The sequence below is a fragment of the Varanus komodoensis genome, unplaced genomic scaffold, assembly GCF_004798865.1.
Source record: "Varanus komodoensis strain SLA01 unplaced genomic scaffold, ASM479886v1 scaffold39, whole genome shotgun sequence".
Taxonomy (NCBI): domain Eukaryota; kingdom Metazoa; phylum Chordata; class Lepidosauria; order Squamata; family Varanidae; genus Varanus; species Varanus komodoensis.
The window spans coordinates 7,430,824-7,445,894 of NW_025335922.1; the positions used below are offsets into that span (position 1 = coordinate 7,430,824).

Consider the following 15,071-nt stretch of genomic DNA (forward strand, 5'->3'; position numbering starts at 1 on the left):
TAAATACTTGCACTGTTTATAGCAAACTACATTAAAATAAATACTAAACAAGAAATGAAACTACAACTTTTTGTCAGTGAAACAAGGCTGTAAAAAATGCAAACAGGATAACATATTTATTTGAAAAGGGAAGGATGCTGTCTTATTTTATTACAAAACTTTGTACTTTATGCTGTTCTTTTAAGCTGTTGAAAAATGCCCTGAAACATTAAAGGATGAAAGGCAATATATCAATACTTTTAAATGAATAAACAAAACTTGGTATTCAAATTTTCACCACTAGGCTTTATTGCTACCTTTTAAAATCTGTTCTGCAGATATTGCGCGTATTATCAATACACACACCACTTTACGAAGCAAGGAGGTGGGTCTGTGCCCCAAGGAGCTTACAGTCTGAAAAGCTGACCTGAAAGAAACATGATTTATCTATCGATTACTAAAGTAGTGAAGGAGGGAAAGAACCCGCTTCGCCAACTTCTGCTCCCTATTCCGTTGCTAATTTCTCCCTGCCTCCCCCCCCCCCACACCCGCGTATCTCCTCCCCTTCCTGATTGAAATGTGTTGTTAAACACAATCCTGCATAATATCAGCAGAGGGTGATGGCTCAGGGTGTTTGTGTTTTTTTGTGGTTTTTGTTTTGCTTTGCTTTTGCTCCTCGCTCCATTCCCCCCTCCTTCTGGGAAACTGCGATCCGTGCCATCGGTATTTGATTATTTGCAAACTCCCTGAGGTTTTTTTTTCCCTCTCTCTCTCTCTCTCTCTCCTTTCCTCCTCTCCTTCTTTTCTCCTCCCCTCTTTTCTGTTTTCTCTGGCTCGCGCAGTCTTGTCTCTTCCTCTCCTCTCTAATGCAACTTTTGCAGAAATCTCCCCCGACGCGCGCAGACAGACAGACATGTTGAGCTGAGAGCTTCGGGGGATCGCTCGAGTCCCCCCTCCCCGCCCCCCAAAACCCCAAGTCTGGGGGGAGCTCCAGCCACCCACAGCCCCCTCCCCACTTGACCTGGACACTGTGCATCGACGCACGCCCCCCTTCCCCTTTCCTTCCCCCTCCCCATCTTCTATTTTTGATTTTCTGCCTCCTGCCGCCGCCGCCGCCGCCGCCGCCGTTTCTGCTTTATGGAGGTCTCTATGTGTATTTCCCCCCGCTGCCTCCCTCCTCGATGAATTGAAGGGAGATGCGGGTAGCTTTTGGCCGCTTCGGCTGTACGGAGAGACACAGGCTCAAGATGGCAGATTTCTATTGAGTTTAAGGGGGGGGGGGGGACCTGAAATCCTGCTTCGTTTTTCTTTCGTTGCCATGAATAACAAGACATCCTTGCACCGATGGCCCCAATGTACGAAGGTAAGGGCAGCTTTCTGGATTTTATTTCTCTTCCTGCTCAGAGGCGTCTCTCCCATACTCAGCTTCCCATCAGGGGGAGGCTTTTTTTTTTTTTTTAAAGCAAGCAAAAGAAGGGAGGGGAGGGGGAGAAGAAATGATGACCATCGATTTGCCCCCCCCCCCCAATTATAGAGGAGTGCTGGACGAGATCGCTTTGAAATAAGGGAGTTGGAGATCTAACACAGCACTCCTTTGTGTGTGTGAGAATATATCTAGATGTGATATGTATATATTAGACCGCAGCTTTAGGTTTAACGTTGTTTGTTCTCCATTCCCCGCCCCCTTTTTGAGATTGCCTTTTAAACATTTCTCTGCTCTGGTCGTCGAGACGGTGCGGGGATCGTGCAAGGCAGCGAACACGTCCCTCTTCGAGTCTCGCGGTGGCGGTGGGGCTGGGGCTGGTGGCAAAAGTCTCTTCGGTGCCGGGTTAGAACAATGACATTGACAAGGGGTTGCCTGAAGCGCCGGCGTCTACCTCCGTATAACGCGTGTCTGCCTCTTAAACAAAACTGTGCATTTAAATTCCTCACGCCTCAGCATTTAGATCTCCCCTTTCATTTTAATTCCCTAAAAGCGCAGTTGTGCTTTTTGTTTTGCTTGTTCAGGCTTTGGAGAGAGCACCAAGACGGGGTAGTTTGGTTTTTTGTTTTTCCTCAGATGGGTTAAAAAGCCCAAAATAAAACGAGGACATTATGCATGCAGGTAAATAATAATGAAAACACATCGCGGTGTGTGTCTTTATGTCAAGGGAAAGAATTTTGGTCTCGCCCCCACCCATGCACATACACGCATTTTTCTTTCGTTCAGTGATTGCCGGTACTTCTTTCAGTTTCAAGCTAAATCAAAGGGAGATGGGTGACGGTGAAGTGCACGAAGTTGGTTTTTCATGTTTTAATCGGAACCTTGTTAGAGGAAACCTTTTGTTGCTTGCTTGTTTGGCCCCCTCCCCCGCAATAAATAAATCCGGCTTAATTTGAATCACCCCGCGCTACATTTACCCCTGTCCCTTCGCCCTGGGTTGGCAATGATTAAAGAGCGTTACATAAATTGCGTGGATAAAAAGACATTCCGCTTGAGTATTGCTTTCGATGTAATTAATCGCTTCTTCCATATATATATATATTCACACCACACACAGGAAGGGAGAGTGTTGAAGCCCCGGCGAAGCTGTAGGGTGTGTGGAAAGAGATACTTTTAGCCCAGGAGGGCGATAAAACTTAGAATAACCCAGCGTTACTTGGAAGAGTCGCTCCCCCCCCCCACTACCCGGCTCTAGGAACTGGCTTCCTCGATGTTGTAAAATTACTGATCCGATGGCATCTGAGGTCGATTTTTAGTAAATGAGTGGAGTTTTAAATAGTGGATCCCGTTCATGGGTATATATGTTTTACGCAGGAAGAAAAAAAAATACTGTGTCAGGTTTCTCCTATTCCAGATGGTGAAGCTCTCAGGTCAAAAGGTAGCCATTAAAAAAACAGAGAAAGCTCAGAGAAATCATAAAAATAAGGTGAATTCAGCAAGTTTGAGCCCGTAAAAAAAGAAAGAAAGGCAAACAAGAAACTCGCTGTTGCTGGAAGAGAGAGACAGCAAAGAGCTATATCTGTATTATTAAAAACTGTATTTGCAAAGGCCACAGTCTGCACCGACTGGCTGGATCAGCCTCGCGTCGTGCTTTTTTAAACATTTATTTAAAGAAAGGTTTCTCTTTAAATACCTCCTAAAAGCGCCCTCTGCTGGACCATGGCGTAGCGGTGGTCTCCTCTAGGAAAGAAACTTACACGTGAATATCTGTATTTTAATAGACGTTTCTAGGATGGGTCTTTTTCTCTCTTAAAGGATATTCTAGATCATGGTTTTAGAACAACGATTTTGTTTTAATACCACTCTTTCTCCAACAGCTCAGGGTGAGATAGTTGGATCTCAGGGTGCTATAGGGGGCTCTCTGCCTTTTTTCATGCTCACAACAGCCCTGTGAGGTAGAGGTTAGGCTGAGAGAGAGTAACTGGCACTAAGTCACCCCATGAGCATCATGGCTGTAGGTGGGGGACCCATCACACCATGCTGGCTATTTGATGTTATGGTTGGGGTGGGGGGAGTCATTGCTTGAATTACGATACCTGGCTTTTTGTGTCACACTCCCTCCCTCCTCCCAGGCTACTGCAAGAGGGCCATGATCTGGCTGAAATGGGGGAGGGAGGCAGGGTGAAGTGTGTGGATTTCCCTGCGTTTCCCTCATATGTAAGCACAGTGGTGTGGGCATATGAAAGCAGACATCTGAAAGACCCAGTTCTCCTTTGTCCTTAGCATTTCTTACTGCACTTCTGGAACCTAACGGTTTAACTTGGACTTTGTATTTGTCAAGTGCTTTCAGGGATGCTGTACTTACTCCATCCTTAGTGTTCAGCTAAGCATAAGGCCAGTCCTACTGTTGAGTAGGATGAGGCAGCTGTCTCCTGTGGCAGATGCTGGAGGGGGAGGGCATGAGTGGCATTAAAGAAAGAGCTGTCTGCCCTGTACCATGTAATCTGCCCTCCTGTCCTGCAGCGAGGTTGAAGAAAGTGTCAGCTGCCAGTCCTCTTGGTTTCTGTACATGGCACTGGGGGAAGCAGGCACCTTCTCCTTCAGGCTTGTTCATCGTTTGTTGGCCACGTTGTCCTCAGATGAAGTGGAGCCAGTTCAGACATCCCGCTGCCCATCACTCAGGCCGGATTTACACAGGAATGAATATTGCTTGATTCATTTCTCTGCCCTTGATGAGAGTAATTGTGACGACTGGTGGTTGGAAATGTGAGTCAGCTGCATTGAAAAACATTTGTGTTTGAGGCACAAAGCAACATCTCTGATGGTCGGTTCCCACATGCAGTTCATTCCTGTCACTTGCAGGTGTCAAGAAATGGACATGCACATGCCAACCGGGCCCATGTCTGTGATAATTAAGTAGTTACGTATTTATTTATTAAATTTGTTTAAAGCTTCCGGTTAGCAACATGCTCTCTGGGTGGTCATTGCATTTTAATATCAGCAATTAACACTTATAAATTAATGTTAGTTTAGAAAAACAATGCAATATGCATGTGTGTGTGAATTAGCTCTTGGTTAAACTTGAATAATGTCAAAATCAGAGAAACAAATCAGTGTTCCTAGAAGATGAACTGAACTTGGTTTCAGTGGTTTTAAGAAGGGAGCATAGGGAAATGCTTTATAGAGGTCAGACTATTATTTTAATCTAGTGTAGTTCTGCCTCCAAACTACAATCCTCCCCCCATAATCTTGAGTGGAATTGGGACTAGTCCTGCTCTGTCATTTCCTTGCTACTGAATCCCTGAATCACCCTCTCTCCCACCCACAAACTGCATACTGTCGGCCTGTACTCCTAAAAGAGGAGGAAATCAATGTTGTTGAATCATATGGTTCTTTACGTAAACAATACAGCAAGAAGCCCACTGGGATGAATCAGCCAGGACCATGCTGTCAGCTGGATGGGCGCTAATTTAAATCTAGGACCTGAAATCATCTTTAGAGATTAGGCAGATAAATTATGTTTGCTTTCTGTCCCTTAAAAACAACAGGCAGAGTTTAACAGAAGAAGAGGGCAGTAGAGCAGAGGCCTGCCAGGTCCAGCATCCTCTTTACACATGCCCATGGCAAGCCCACCAGCAGGACATGTGTGTCGCAGCACCATGTCACACGTCTTCCAACTGGTATGGAGAGGCACACTGTCTCTGGGCCTGGGGATTATATATACCCATCACAACTATACAGTCTTATCCTCCATGAATTTGAGCTAATCTCCTTTTAAAGCCAACTGAGTAGTACAAATGAATCCCATAGTTTAACTATGTGCTGGGTGAAAAAGTATTTCCTTTTGTCCTTTGATGTGATTCTTAACCCTGAAGAATATATGTCTCACTTCAATATTCTTTGCAGGAAATCACATGACTAGCTGGGAAATACTAACTGGGAAATACTTGACTCAGGGTTATTTGTTAGCTGTTAGACCTATTACACAGTGAAGCAGTAGACCTGGATTTCCTACTGAGGGTAATTCAGCTGGTACCTACAGCTGAATCTGGGTCCCCTGTGGAATACAATTTTTTTTTGTCTCATTCGCACGTTACATTTTTCAGTTTACACCTAAAAGTGTATATCTAGAAAATGCCATGTGTAAAGAGGCCCTTGGGAACCTTCACACAGATTGTCCTAGTCTCAGGAGGTTTCAGCTAAACCAATCCTGCAGTCCCTGATCTCAAAAGAGAGCATTGGAGATCTGACCCAAGACTACTCTCCCTTGGAGTTGACCTGGAGAGAACCAACTCAGCTTCCTCTTTGAAGCTAGGAAAGCGACCTTGGAGCCTCTGGAAAAAGGGGTGTTCCTGTGGGTGGGAAGGGGAGGAGACTTGAGAGGCTGGGATATGAATTATCCAGAGCCCTTTCCAGCCTCCCTTTCTCTTGTAACTTGCTAGAGGGACTCTAAAACCTATCTCATGGGAATACAGCAGCCTGGAGGATAGGAAAGTCGCAATCACCTGCTGTCCCTCTTGCCCTTCTGGCTTCAGCCTGGCAGTCATAGGAAGCCTGGGAGTGTCCAAATTAATAAAAAGTGCAAATTAGGCACCACAGTGCTGCATTTCCCTGATCAAATGAGTACATGGATAATTATGAAGCTTTTCTGCATTGATCACTGTGTCACTGGATAACAAATGTATCACGTTTCCTGCTTCAGAATAAATTAAGCAACCAGGTAAAAAATACACGTGTTGTGTGTAATTTATTCTGCTTCTAAGGTTTGGGGGAATTTGATTCCTAAAAGGTTGTGTTTTTCCTGTGGTGGCAGCTGGTAAGAAAAGGAGTAGGGGGAAAAATTATTGAGTGGAACAGCAACCAAAATCATAGTAATTGTTAACCTTAGTATTTGAGAGGCATTTTTCCTTAGCTTCATATGCCTTGGTCATCCTTGCAACAACACTGTAGGCAGAGCCGTTTTCTCTGTATATTATAAATAGGGGGTCTGAGTCTGAGATACCAGTTGCTTAAATGTATTCATAATTCAACGAAGCTTTCAACCCCCATGCTGCACCTGTACGGAACACTGAAGTCCCAACCTGCCCAGGTGACTTGGAAATCTTCCAAATGACCCTTTCTTTGATGATTTCCAAAGAAAATGCCATATAAGTTTCAAAAACCCTCTGAATCATGAGGGAGAGAAACAAATTTACTTTAAATGAAAGTTAAGCATCTTAGAATGCAGTAAATCTGTTTCCAGATTAGGTATGACAGCATGTTCAGAAACACTCTGCACTAGCAGGAGGAAGGGCTGTGTCTGAATGGGAGAACACCTGCTTTGCATGCAAGTTCTAAGACTCCTTCAACACCTTAATCTCAGTGGTGTTACCAGTGAAGGTCTTGAGGGAAGAGAGAATAGGGATCTGTAGGGCTTTCTACAAAATTGGAAAGGGTGGTCTTGAAAGGGCATCGCCAAAGGGAGCCCAGTGGTAATCTGGTTGCCCAAAGGCAACCTGGAGCTAGTTATGTGTATGACCAGCTAAACAGTGTAAGCCTAAAATAATTAATTGTAGAATCTAATATAACTAGTCTTCATCTACTGGTTAATACTGGGAGCAAAGCAATAGGGACAATGCTTGTATTCTCAAAATGTACATTTTAGTATCTGAAGGAATATATTAGTCTAGATTTCTGAAACCCCTGTGAAATGTTAACAGTCTGCATCCACTTTGCATTAAAAGAGATGGAATTTTTATTGTAGTAAAAGAGGGATGCTCTACTTCTATCTTGTCCTCCTTCTCACAAATTTGTAAAGCAACACATTCTTTGGGGTTGCTGACAGAAGTGCCACTGTAGATTTGCTTGTCACAGAAGATACTCTGATTATGAGATGCACTGCTTTTTGGCTTTTTTTCAATAGCAAGTTGTCTGTTGTCCAGCCCCTCCCCCCAAACACCACATTGCACTCTTTGAATCCTAGTTTCTCCAAGTATCAGCTACTGCTAGGTTACTGATGGGTTGGATCAATACCATTCTGTCCTGCTGCGCATAGCAAAATTCCTATAAGGCCAATATTCTTACTGCAAGATGCCAATGCTGTTAATTGGACATGTTAATAACACCACCATCAATAAAAGACAGCTCATAGTCTATGGGAGAAGCCACCTTTCCCCAGCAATATCCACTCACACACAAAAGGGTCCTGAGTCACTGTTATTTTATGGCCTCGTTACACTGACCTGACTGTGCAAAAAGGCCTTGAAGTGCCAGGGAAACTGCTTCATTTATCATAAGCAGTATGATGCACCCATAACAAATAGATACGCACATATTTTGGGGAGGTGTTGTAACACACTGGCTCAGAGCTTGACCTGTGAGCTGCGAAACAGAGCCAAGTCCAGGATTTTGGGATTCCTCTGGCAAGTCATGCTGAGTCCTAGAACATGCCAGAGGTAGGGCAAGGAAGTGGAGCATCAGGAAGGAACATGGGAAGCTCCTTCTATCAGGTGACAAGCGCTTTCTCCCGGTAGCTCACTGCAGTTCCTCTGCTGACGGCAACTCTTCAGGGTGTCTGGGATAGGTTTTTCCTGTCACCTGTACATAGGAAGACACCGTGTTCAGAGCCAAACCTAGCCTACATGAACTGGCTCTCTGTGGCACCAGGCAGAAGCATGTATCATGGCTAAGCATTGCTGGGCACCTCTCAGAGGCCCACACCTCAGCAGGGCCACCCTGACAAGGGCCCTTGCTCTTCCTCTTTCCTATTGCAGCCTATTTGTTCACCTGTCTCTTTGCTCTGGCCCAGACAGTAGTGGTTGTGTGAAGGAAGGAGAACAAGCATGTGTCACAGCCTACCCGTTTGCTACTGGCCTGTCAAACAAAGAAGTCATAGCAATGAAGAGAAAGAGGATGAGGAGCAGGAGCAGGGGCTGACACTGGTGCTGAGAAGGTAAGCCTACCTAAGAGAGGTGGACAGCTTCAGGAACCTTCAAAATCCTAGAACTGGCAAATGGACAAGGGTCTTTGCCCAGCCAGGCTTGGAGAAGTCAAGAATTGAACCTGGAAGCTAACACATGCAAGGCCAGCATTTTGTCAGTGCGCTCACCCCTGCCCCCCACTTTGCCTTGCTTATGGGTATATGTGGCCATACGGTCAACCTTTTAAGTGTGGAAGATCTTTCCTGGAGGGTGGGGTTTTGGAGAGGGTTCAAACAAGGAAAGATTTCCAAGTACACTCTGGCACTGGTCTTCTCTTTTTACATGCAAGCTGCTGAGAAAGACTTGTGATCAAAATGCGTTCAGCTGGTGTATGGGGCGATTTTGTAATTGAATAATGCTTTTTATTAGATTATACAATTATGCTTTTGTAATTTAGCTTGGGGTTGGATTTTGTTTTGTTTTTTGCATTGTTGTTAACATGTGGGAAATGGTACGTTGCAATTATGATTGCTTTGGAAAAATGTACGTGTAAATCAATTATTACTGTACTGTGGTTTATTGTTGTTCCGAGCTCTGAGTTTCTTCAGGCACACATCTTACATCAATCATAAACTCACTAGGGGGGCAGACCTATAGGTTGTGCCTTTGTGATTGTGCCCTTGTGAGACAGACACCTCCAAACTTGCATATCTGATGCTGTTGATGGCCAGTCCACGTGGGTCTTTTCTCAGAATCCCCACTTGCTGCGGCCCTTTAAACAAAGGCAGGGGACCACAGGATTTGCCCTTAGTTGGCTGTAGGTGCCCCACTTCCTCTCAGTGTGGGGGATCACAAATATTGTACTCTTACCTTACATAGCTGCTTTCATGATTATCTATATGAAACCCTTTGAATACTTGAGCTATCCTATATAAATGCCAGCAAAATTTTTATAGTTATCGAATTTATCCCAGTACTATGGGGCCTATATAAAAGGGCAGCAGACTGTTGTCTGGGGGAAAATTATCCTCTTTGCCTAGAAGGCTGTGGATATGGGGGTGCCTGATAGCAGGGCGACCATTTACTCATTGTCAAGAACAAGGAACTACATCACTCAAAAAATAGGCCATGATGTGCAGAATATTCCTACATGCTAATTATATGTGTATGTACAAATGAGAAGTGACTGCTCTATTTTAACTAACATTTCAATGCATCTCTCCCTCGTGGGGAAAACCAACCAGTTGTCCTGTGTGTCTGCTCTCTTCGCAGTCCTGGTGGCTAATTGTTGAGGGGCAATTTCAAGCCACCTTGCCCTTTTTTAAGGGCTCTTTACTGTCTTTAAACCGGACAGCTCTTCCAATAGAGGATACCTTCAAACATAGGAGAATCCTCTAATAGCCCATGAAGTAGAAGATTGTCCTCTCTGACAGAGGACACATGGCCCCCCTTTTTAGTAGATATGCAGTGCATTTGGATAAACAGGCATTCCTGATAAATGATTTTGCTGGGGAAGAAAAACGGGGGTATAAGCAGACACAGCAAAATAAACCAGAAAGGCAAACTGGTGCATGGTTTGGTTTCTAGCTGCCTTCTTCTTAATCAAGAGTTGCAAATATATTGGCATGATGTAGCAACAGAGGGGCAAAATCCAATAGGCGCATGTTAGATGATCACAGTAGCCCTTTAAAAATCAATAGGCCAGTTTTCAGTAAAATCATTTTGATTTACATCAACCAGAGCAAAATGACCTGGGAATGGAGGGCCTCTTATACTACATATCACTTGCTTTCTGTGAACCTTCAGGTCAGTGTTCATTGATGAAAGAAAACGTCTATTCGCATAGGAAAATTATGGGTTAGAGTTAAGGAGAAAGGAGGGAAGTTTTGCAATCAAGCACTGAAAAGAAGACTCCTAGTTTGCCTATTTCGTGATTGGTTTGCTTCCTCTTTCTGTATTTTCATAGACTTTATGCATAAGTAATAACTAAGATTGACTTGTTTTCACTAATGTGTGCTGGGTATACCCACCCATAGCCTGGGAAGGGAGTCAACATTTATTTCAGCAAGGTAAATGCTGAGTACCAGGTCAGAGCAACAGAGCAGGATTAACACAAACGCTGGATAAATGTGAGGACTGCATCAGCCCAACAACTCCAAAATGTATTTTATTTGAAGGCTGTTTGGCAGTCACCATGCATGATTCTTCCCTGTTTTCTTTCTTATGCACGCATCGTACTTTGACATAAGCCAAGTTTACTACTAAGAAAATGCAGTTGTGCTCAGCATTTGAAGCTTTTGTGCCTGCTTTGCAATTTTGGTACCTAAAACTTGTTCCAAAAAACCTTATTGGAAATCTGGAGAAAATTTTTCTGCCAGCTAGATAATTTCTCGATTACACAAGGGAAATTTGATGAATAATATTTATGATCATTGTTTATGATCATCTGTGAGCCAAGATTTGTGTGCTGTTTAAGTCCCAATCATTGCTTAACCAGTTGCCATACATATTTTTTTTCTTTTTCTTTATTCTTTATGTCTTGGGGTGAGCTTTAGCTGTTCTTGGCTTGCTAATCCATTCAACCACAGTCTGGTTTTACCAACCTTTGGGGTTTTGTGGGTGTGCCAAGGGATGTTCATCTACTAATCTTTGTTGACTGTATTAGAGACATATCATTATATGTTTTAGTCTTGGAATCTCTCTCTCTCTCTCTCTCTCTCTCTCTCTCTCTCTCTCTCTCTCTCTCCTTTCTTTGTTTTTGCTTGCTTTGCTTACTTGCTTCTCCTTGACAACTTTTATAGCAATTTGCAGCATATTATTAGCAGCAGTGGGCGGTATTTTGAATGTGGGTGGCTTATGGAATTAATATCTATAATTTCTGTAAATTGTGCACAATGCCTGACAAAAATAGAATAAGGGATAGGAAATGTCCCACTCCTAAGGTGAAGCAGAACTGCTGTTTGCAAATGCTTATGGTATGGTTGTGTGGGCCTAGGATGGGAGGTATGGGTCCCTAGGTCTATTTGTAGAAGGTCAACATGAAGGTCACTCTCAGGAAGGATATCTGTTGTGGAAGAAGTCAGAATGGGTTCTGAAAGAAGTATGTTCAAGTTTGGTTAGGACTGATTGTTTGGCCTTAATGAAGTCACTGATCTGTCAGCTCAAGATTTCCATCTCAAAAGAAAGAATTATAGTGGTTACAGTTTTGTTGTTCTTATGCTTGAAAGTTGATTTCCTGCCTCTATCTTTCTTTTTTTTTTTTTTTTTTGAAAACTGATAATAGGGAAGGGGAGGGTTGAAAGTGGGAACTATGCTAAAGATCATAATACTCTGTGTAAATTAGAAGTGGGATATCTAAAGGATTAATAAGTGACAACCAACAGAAAGGATTAGAAATCCATTTTTATATTTTTCACCTAGAAAAAGTTTCTGTGCATTGGATTTGGTAACACTTAACCAATTCAGTTCAAATTTGTTTGTTTCAGCCTTAACAATGGTTGCCAAATATGGAATTCCATCCCACTGAGATGCAAATAGCCTCAGCTTTGGAAATGTGTAAACAGCTTTTAAAGGCTAATTTATTGAGGGTGCTTTTTCTTGAATTTGATATTTTTATCTCTGTAGTTTTATATTAAGGAGTTGTTTTTACCCTATTTGTACTTTTTATTTTAACTGATCTATTTTAACTGATTTATTTTAAAACGACTATTATGCTGCTGTCTGGTTATTTTGCAATTTGTTTAATTGTGTTTTGTGGTGAGCTGTCTTGTATGGGCAATGTCTTAAAAGGCAACCTATAATTAATTTCATCTATTAAATAAGAGAAAAGTCATAATCTTTAAGAGGGCACTGAATAAGGCAACTGATCGCAAAGCAGAAGTACACACACACACACACCTGATGAAAGAATGCATTAACAACAGCAGCAGCAGCAACCGCAACAACAGTATATCATATAAAGTGCCATCCCCAACCTGGTACTCCCCTAATGTTTTGAACTACAACTACCAGGATTCTTGATATTTGCCATATTGGTTCAGGCTGATAGGAGTTGAAATCCATTATTTTCAGAGAGTACCAAGTTGGAAAAGTCCAGACACTGTGCTCGACCTCTGGGGCTTTCCTCCAAATGCTAATTCTGAGGGAAGTGCAGATGGTGGCAGAGGGGGCTTCCTTGGTGGTGCACCCCCATCTATGGAATAACTTCCCCATTGCAGCCTGGCTGGCACTGAATCTGTCATCTTTTTGGCACCAGGTTAAGATAGTCCTCTTTTTGAGGCCTTGAATTACTTATTTAGCCACTCAAGGCCTTGAGGGGGATCACCAGGGTTTTGCAAAGTCTCTCTTTTCTGTCATCCCTCATTATCACCTGTTATTATCTCTGTTTAGCTGTTATAATCATTTTAATATTTTCCTGATTTTATGATATTTTATTGTACTTTTACCATCTGTTTTTATGGATTATGAAAACCGCCCAGAGAACATTGGCTGTGGGGCAGTATAGAAATGAAATAAATAAGTCTGTTATAAATTAGTGTGTCACTCATATCAGTTCACATTCAAGTGGCACAGATTAACCAGTATCCAAATTGCATTCTACAGCATGTGTAATAAAATAATAATGTTGATGCTCTGAAGCCACTCAACTAAAATAGCCACAATTCAGGTGATTAGTAATTTATTTTCTATAGATTTGATTGCTATTCATGGTCTTACAATAACTGGGTTAAGGAGGGATGTGTAATGCTTTGCATACTTTCAGAGATAAAATAACAAGACTGAGTAGTTAAGACTTAACAGACTCAAATAAGGTCAACCTTAATACAAGGATCAAGCAGAGACCAGGAAGATCAAAGCTGAAACAAACAAGTAAAAACATTCCATGATGCCATACATTAGCCAGGGCTGCTTTCACATGGAATGGTAACCCAGGATTAAAGGGAATCCTGGTTATCCTAAGCAAGCTTTATATATGGACACACAATCTCTTCACTGTTGCTTGGTTTCTTTTCCTGGCACAAACAGTGAAGCAAATCAGAAGTGTTTGTAAAGTATGTCATTTGAACTAGATACCCTGGCTTGTCACCGCCTAACAAGCCTGATCTGAAAACTAAGAAGAAGCCATCATTTATGATCCTGCCTTGTAAGTAAACAAGGATCTACAATTTGGATGACACATTAAACCAGAGGTAGGCAGTATAGTGTCTACAGACACCAGTGTGCTCCAGAGATGTTTCTTGACACACACTAAGGTATGTTTCTTGGTGCACGCTATACACCTGCCACTTAAAAAAATTAAAAACCAACCAACAGTAATGCAATTTTCTGTGAAATAGTGGGTTTTGATTAGTTGTTTCATATGTTGGGGAATCACCCCTCACAGCCTCATGTTTAGTCTCTTTGACAGGTCACCTGTCTTTTGCCATGCCTCTCATGGCAGCCATTTTGTGGTGGTGCTCAGGACAGCTTATCAAATTGCCAAATGTATCTATGACCCCAGAAGGTTACTGAACCCTTACACAGATATTTTTGATTTATTATTATTATTATTATTATTTACGTTTCTGTACGGCCCACAGCCAATGCTCTCTTTAGCCACTTGTATTTGCCAAACACATTCACAATAAATCAGGATTCCCGAGAAACCTGTTGTATTGTTTTGTGTGAATGCAACCATTTTATGTGCAGAGCAGATATATTCTATTTCTGTTGGCTACATACCTTTATGCTACTGAGCCAGTTGGGGGCTAGTGACTGCAACAGCAAAGAGATACCGTTGATCTCTGCATTATGGTTATTTAAATAAGTGTTTTACCAAAGTTTGTGGGAAGGTGCGTGGGCCCACAGGCTTGGCCCACATCTGAAAACTTCCAATACATAAAACTTAAGGAAATGGCTTCGTTGTCTAACAAAAGTTTCTTAATTGTGATAACAAGAAAACAACAGAAAACCACTTCCTGTTTTAAAGGTATCATAATTCATAACCATCCCTTCAGTAAAGTCAAAGCTAAGATCGGTAATGTAGTTGCTACTAAAATATTGAACAGGTAACTCCTTTGTAGTTAATACTCCTGAAATTATATTCACAAAATTCTAATTTAAAAGATTTAGAACTGTAATTAGGAGTCTGATGCTCTAATTTAAGGAGAGAAAAGGACGCACACTGAAAGGTTAAGGTACTGAAAGCATTTAAACAATTGTTAAGGAGAGAAGGAGGCAGTAGGGAAAGAGGGGTAGCCTAACTCCTTCTGACTTACTGTGATAAGTCTGATCAAACATAGACGTGCACACTTTTGCTTGTGTAAGGAATGCAAAAGCAGGCATTTCAGTCTTGTGACTACTTACCTGGGAGTAAGCTCCACTATTCGTACCGTGGTTTATTTCTAAGTAAGCTGTTAAGATCGCACTATCATACACATATGCATCGTAACCTTTATAAGACAGACGCATAAGTCCCACTTTTCTCACTGGAAGTGACTTCTGGGTAGCCATGAATGGGGGTGGTTCTAAATGTGGGGGAAGCCATTTCCCTGAACTAAATCTGTCCTATGAAACCCCTTGTCCTATCACATGGCTCCATATATTATGCCTCCATATTAAGACACGTAGCTGGGAATCAATTCTTATTAACCCAGTGGGAGAAATACTGTGGAAAGAGTCATTGACTGTGGAAATTTCCTGCAGTCCATTTTCTGAACTTGGATGGCTCACACACTGAGTGCCAGCTGTTCTGGCCTGGCTTTGCCTGTAGTCATGATGAATAAGCATAA

At 42.4% G+C, this 15,071-nt stretch overlaps 1 protein-coding gene across 2 annotated transcripts in view; it reads left to right on the top strand.

The window, feature by feature from the left end:
- Positions 1-1,080: 1,080 nt before the first annotated feature.
- The window catches only part of HIPK2 (homeodomain interacting protein kinase 2), a 196,301-nt gene continuing 182,310 nt past the window's right edge, over positions 1,081-15,071 (top strand). Inside the window, exon 1 of one of the 2 annotated variants that reach the window (XM_044441131.1) lies at positions 1,081-1,342. In XM_044441131.1, the coding sequence (XP_044297066.1) occupies positions 1,324-1,342 (19 nt within the window). In that variant the 5' untranslated portion in view covers positions 1,081-1,323. The remainder of the gene's footprint in view (positions 1,343-15,071) is intronic. The other variant, XM_044441130.1, reaches the window with a different exon arrangement.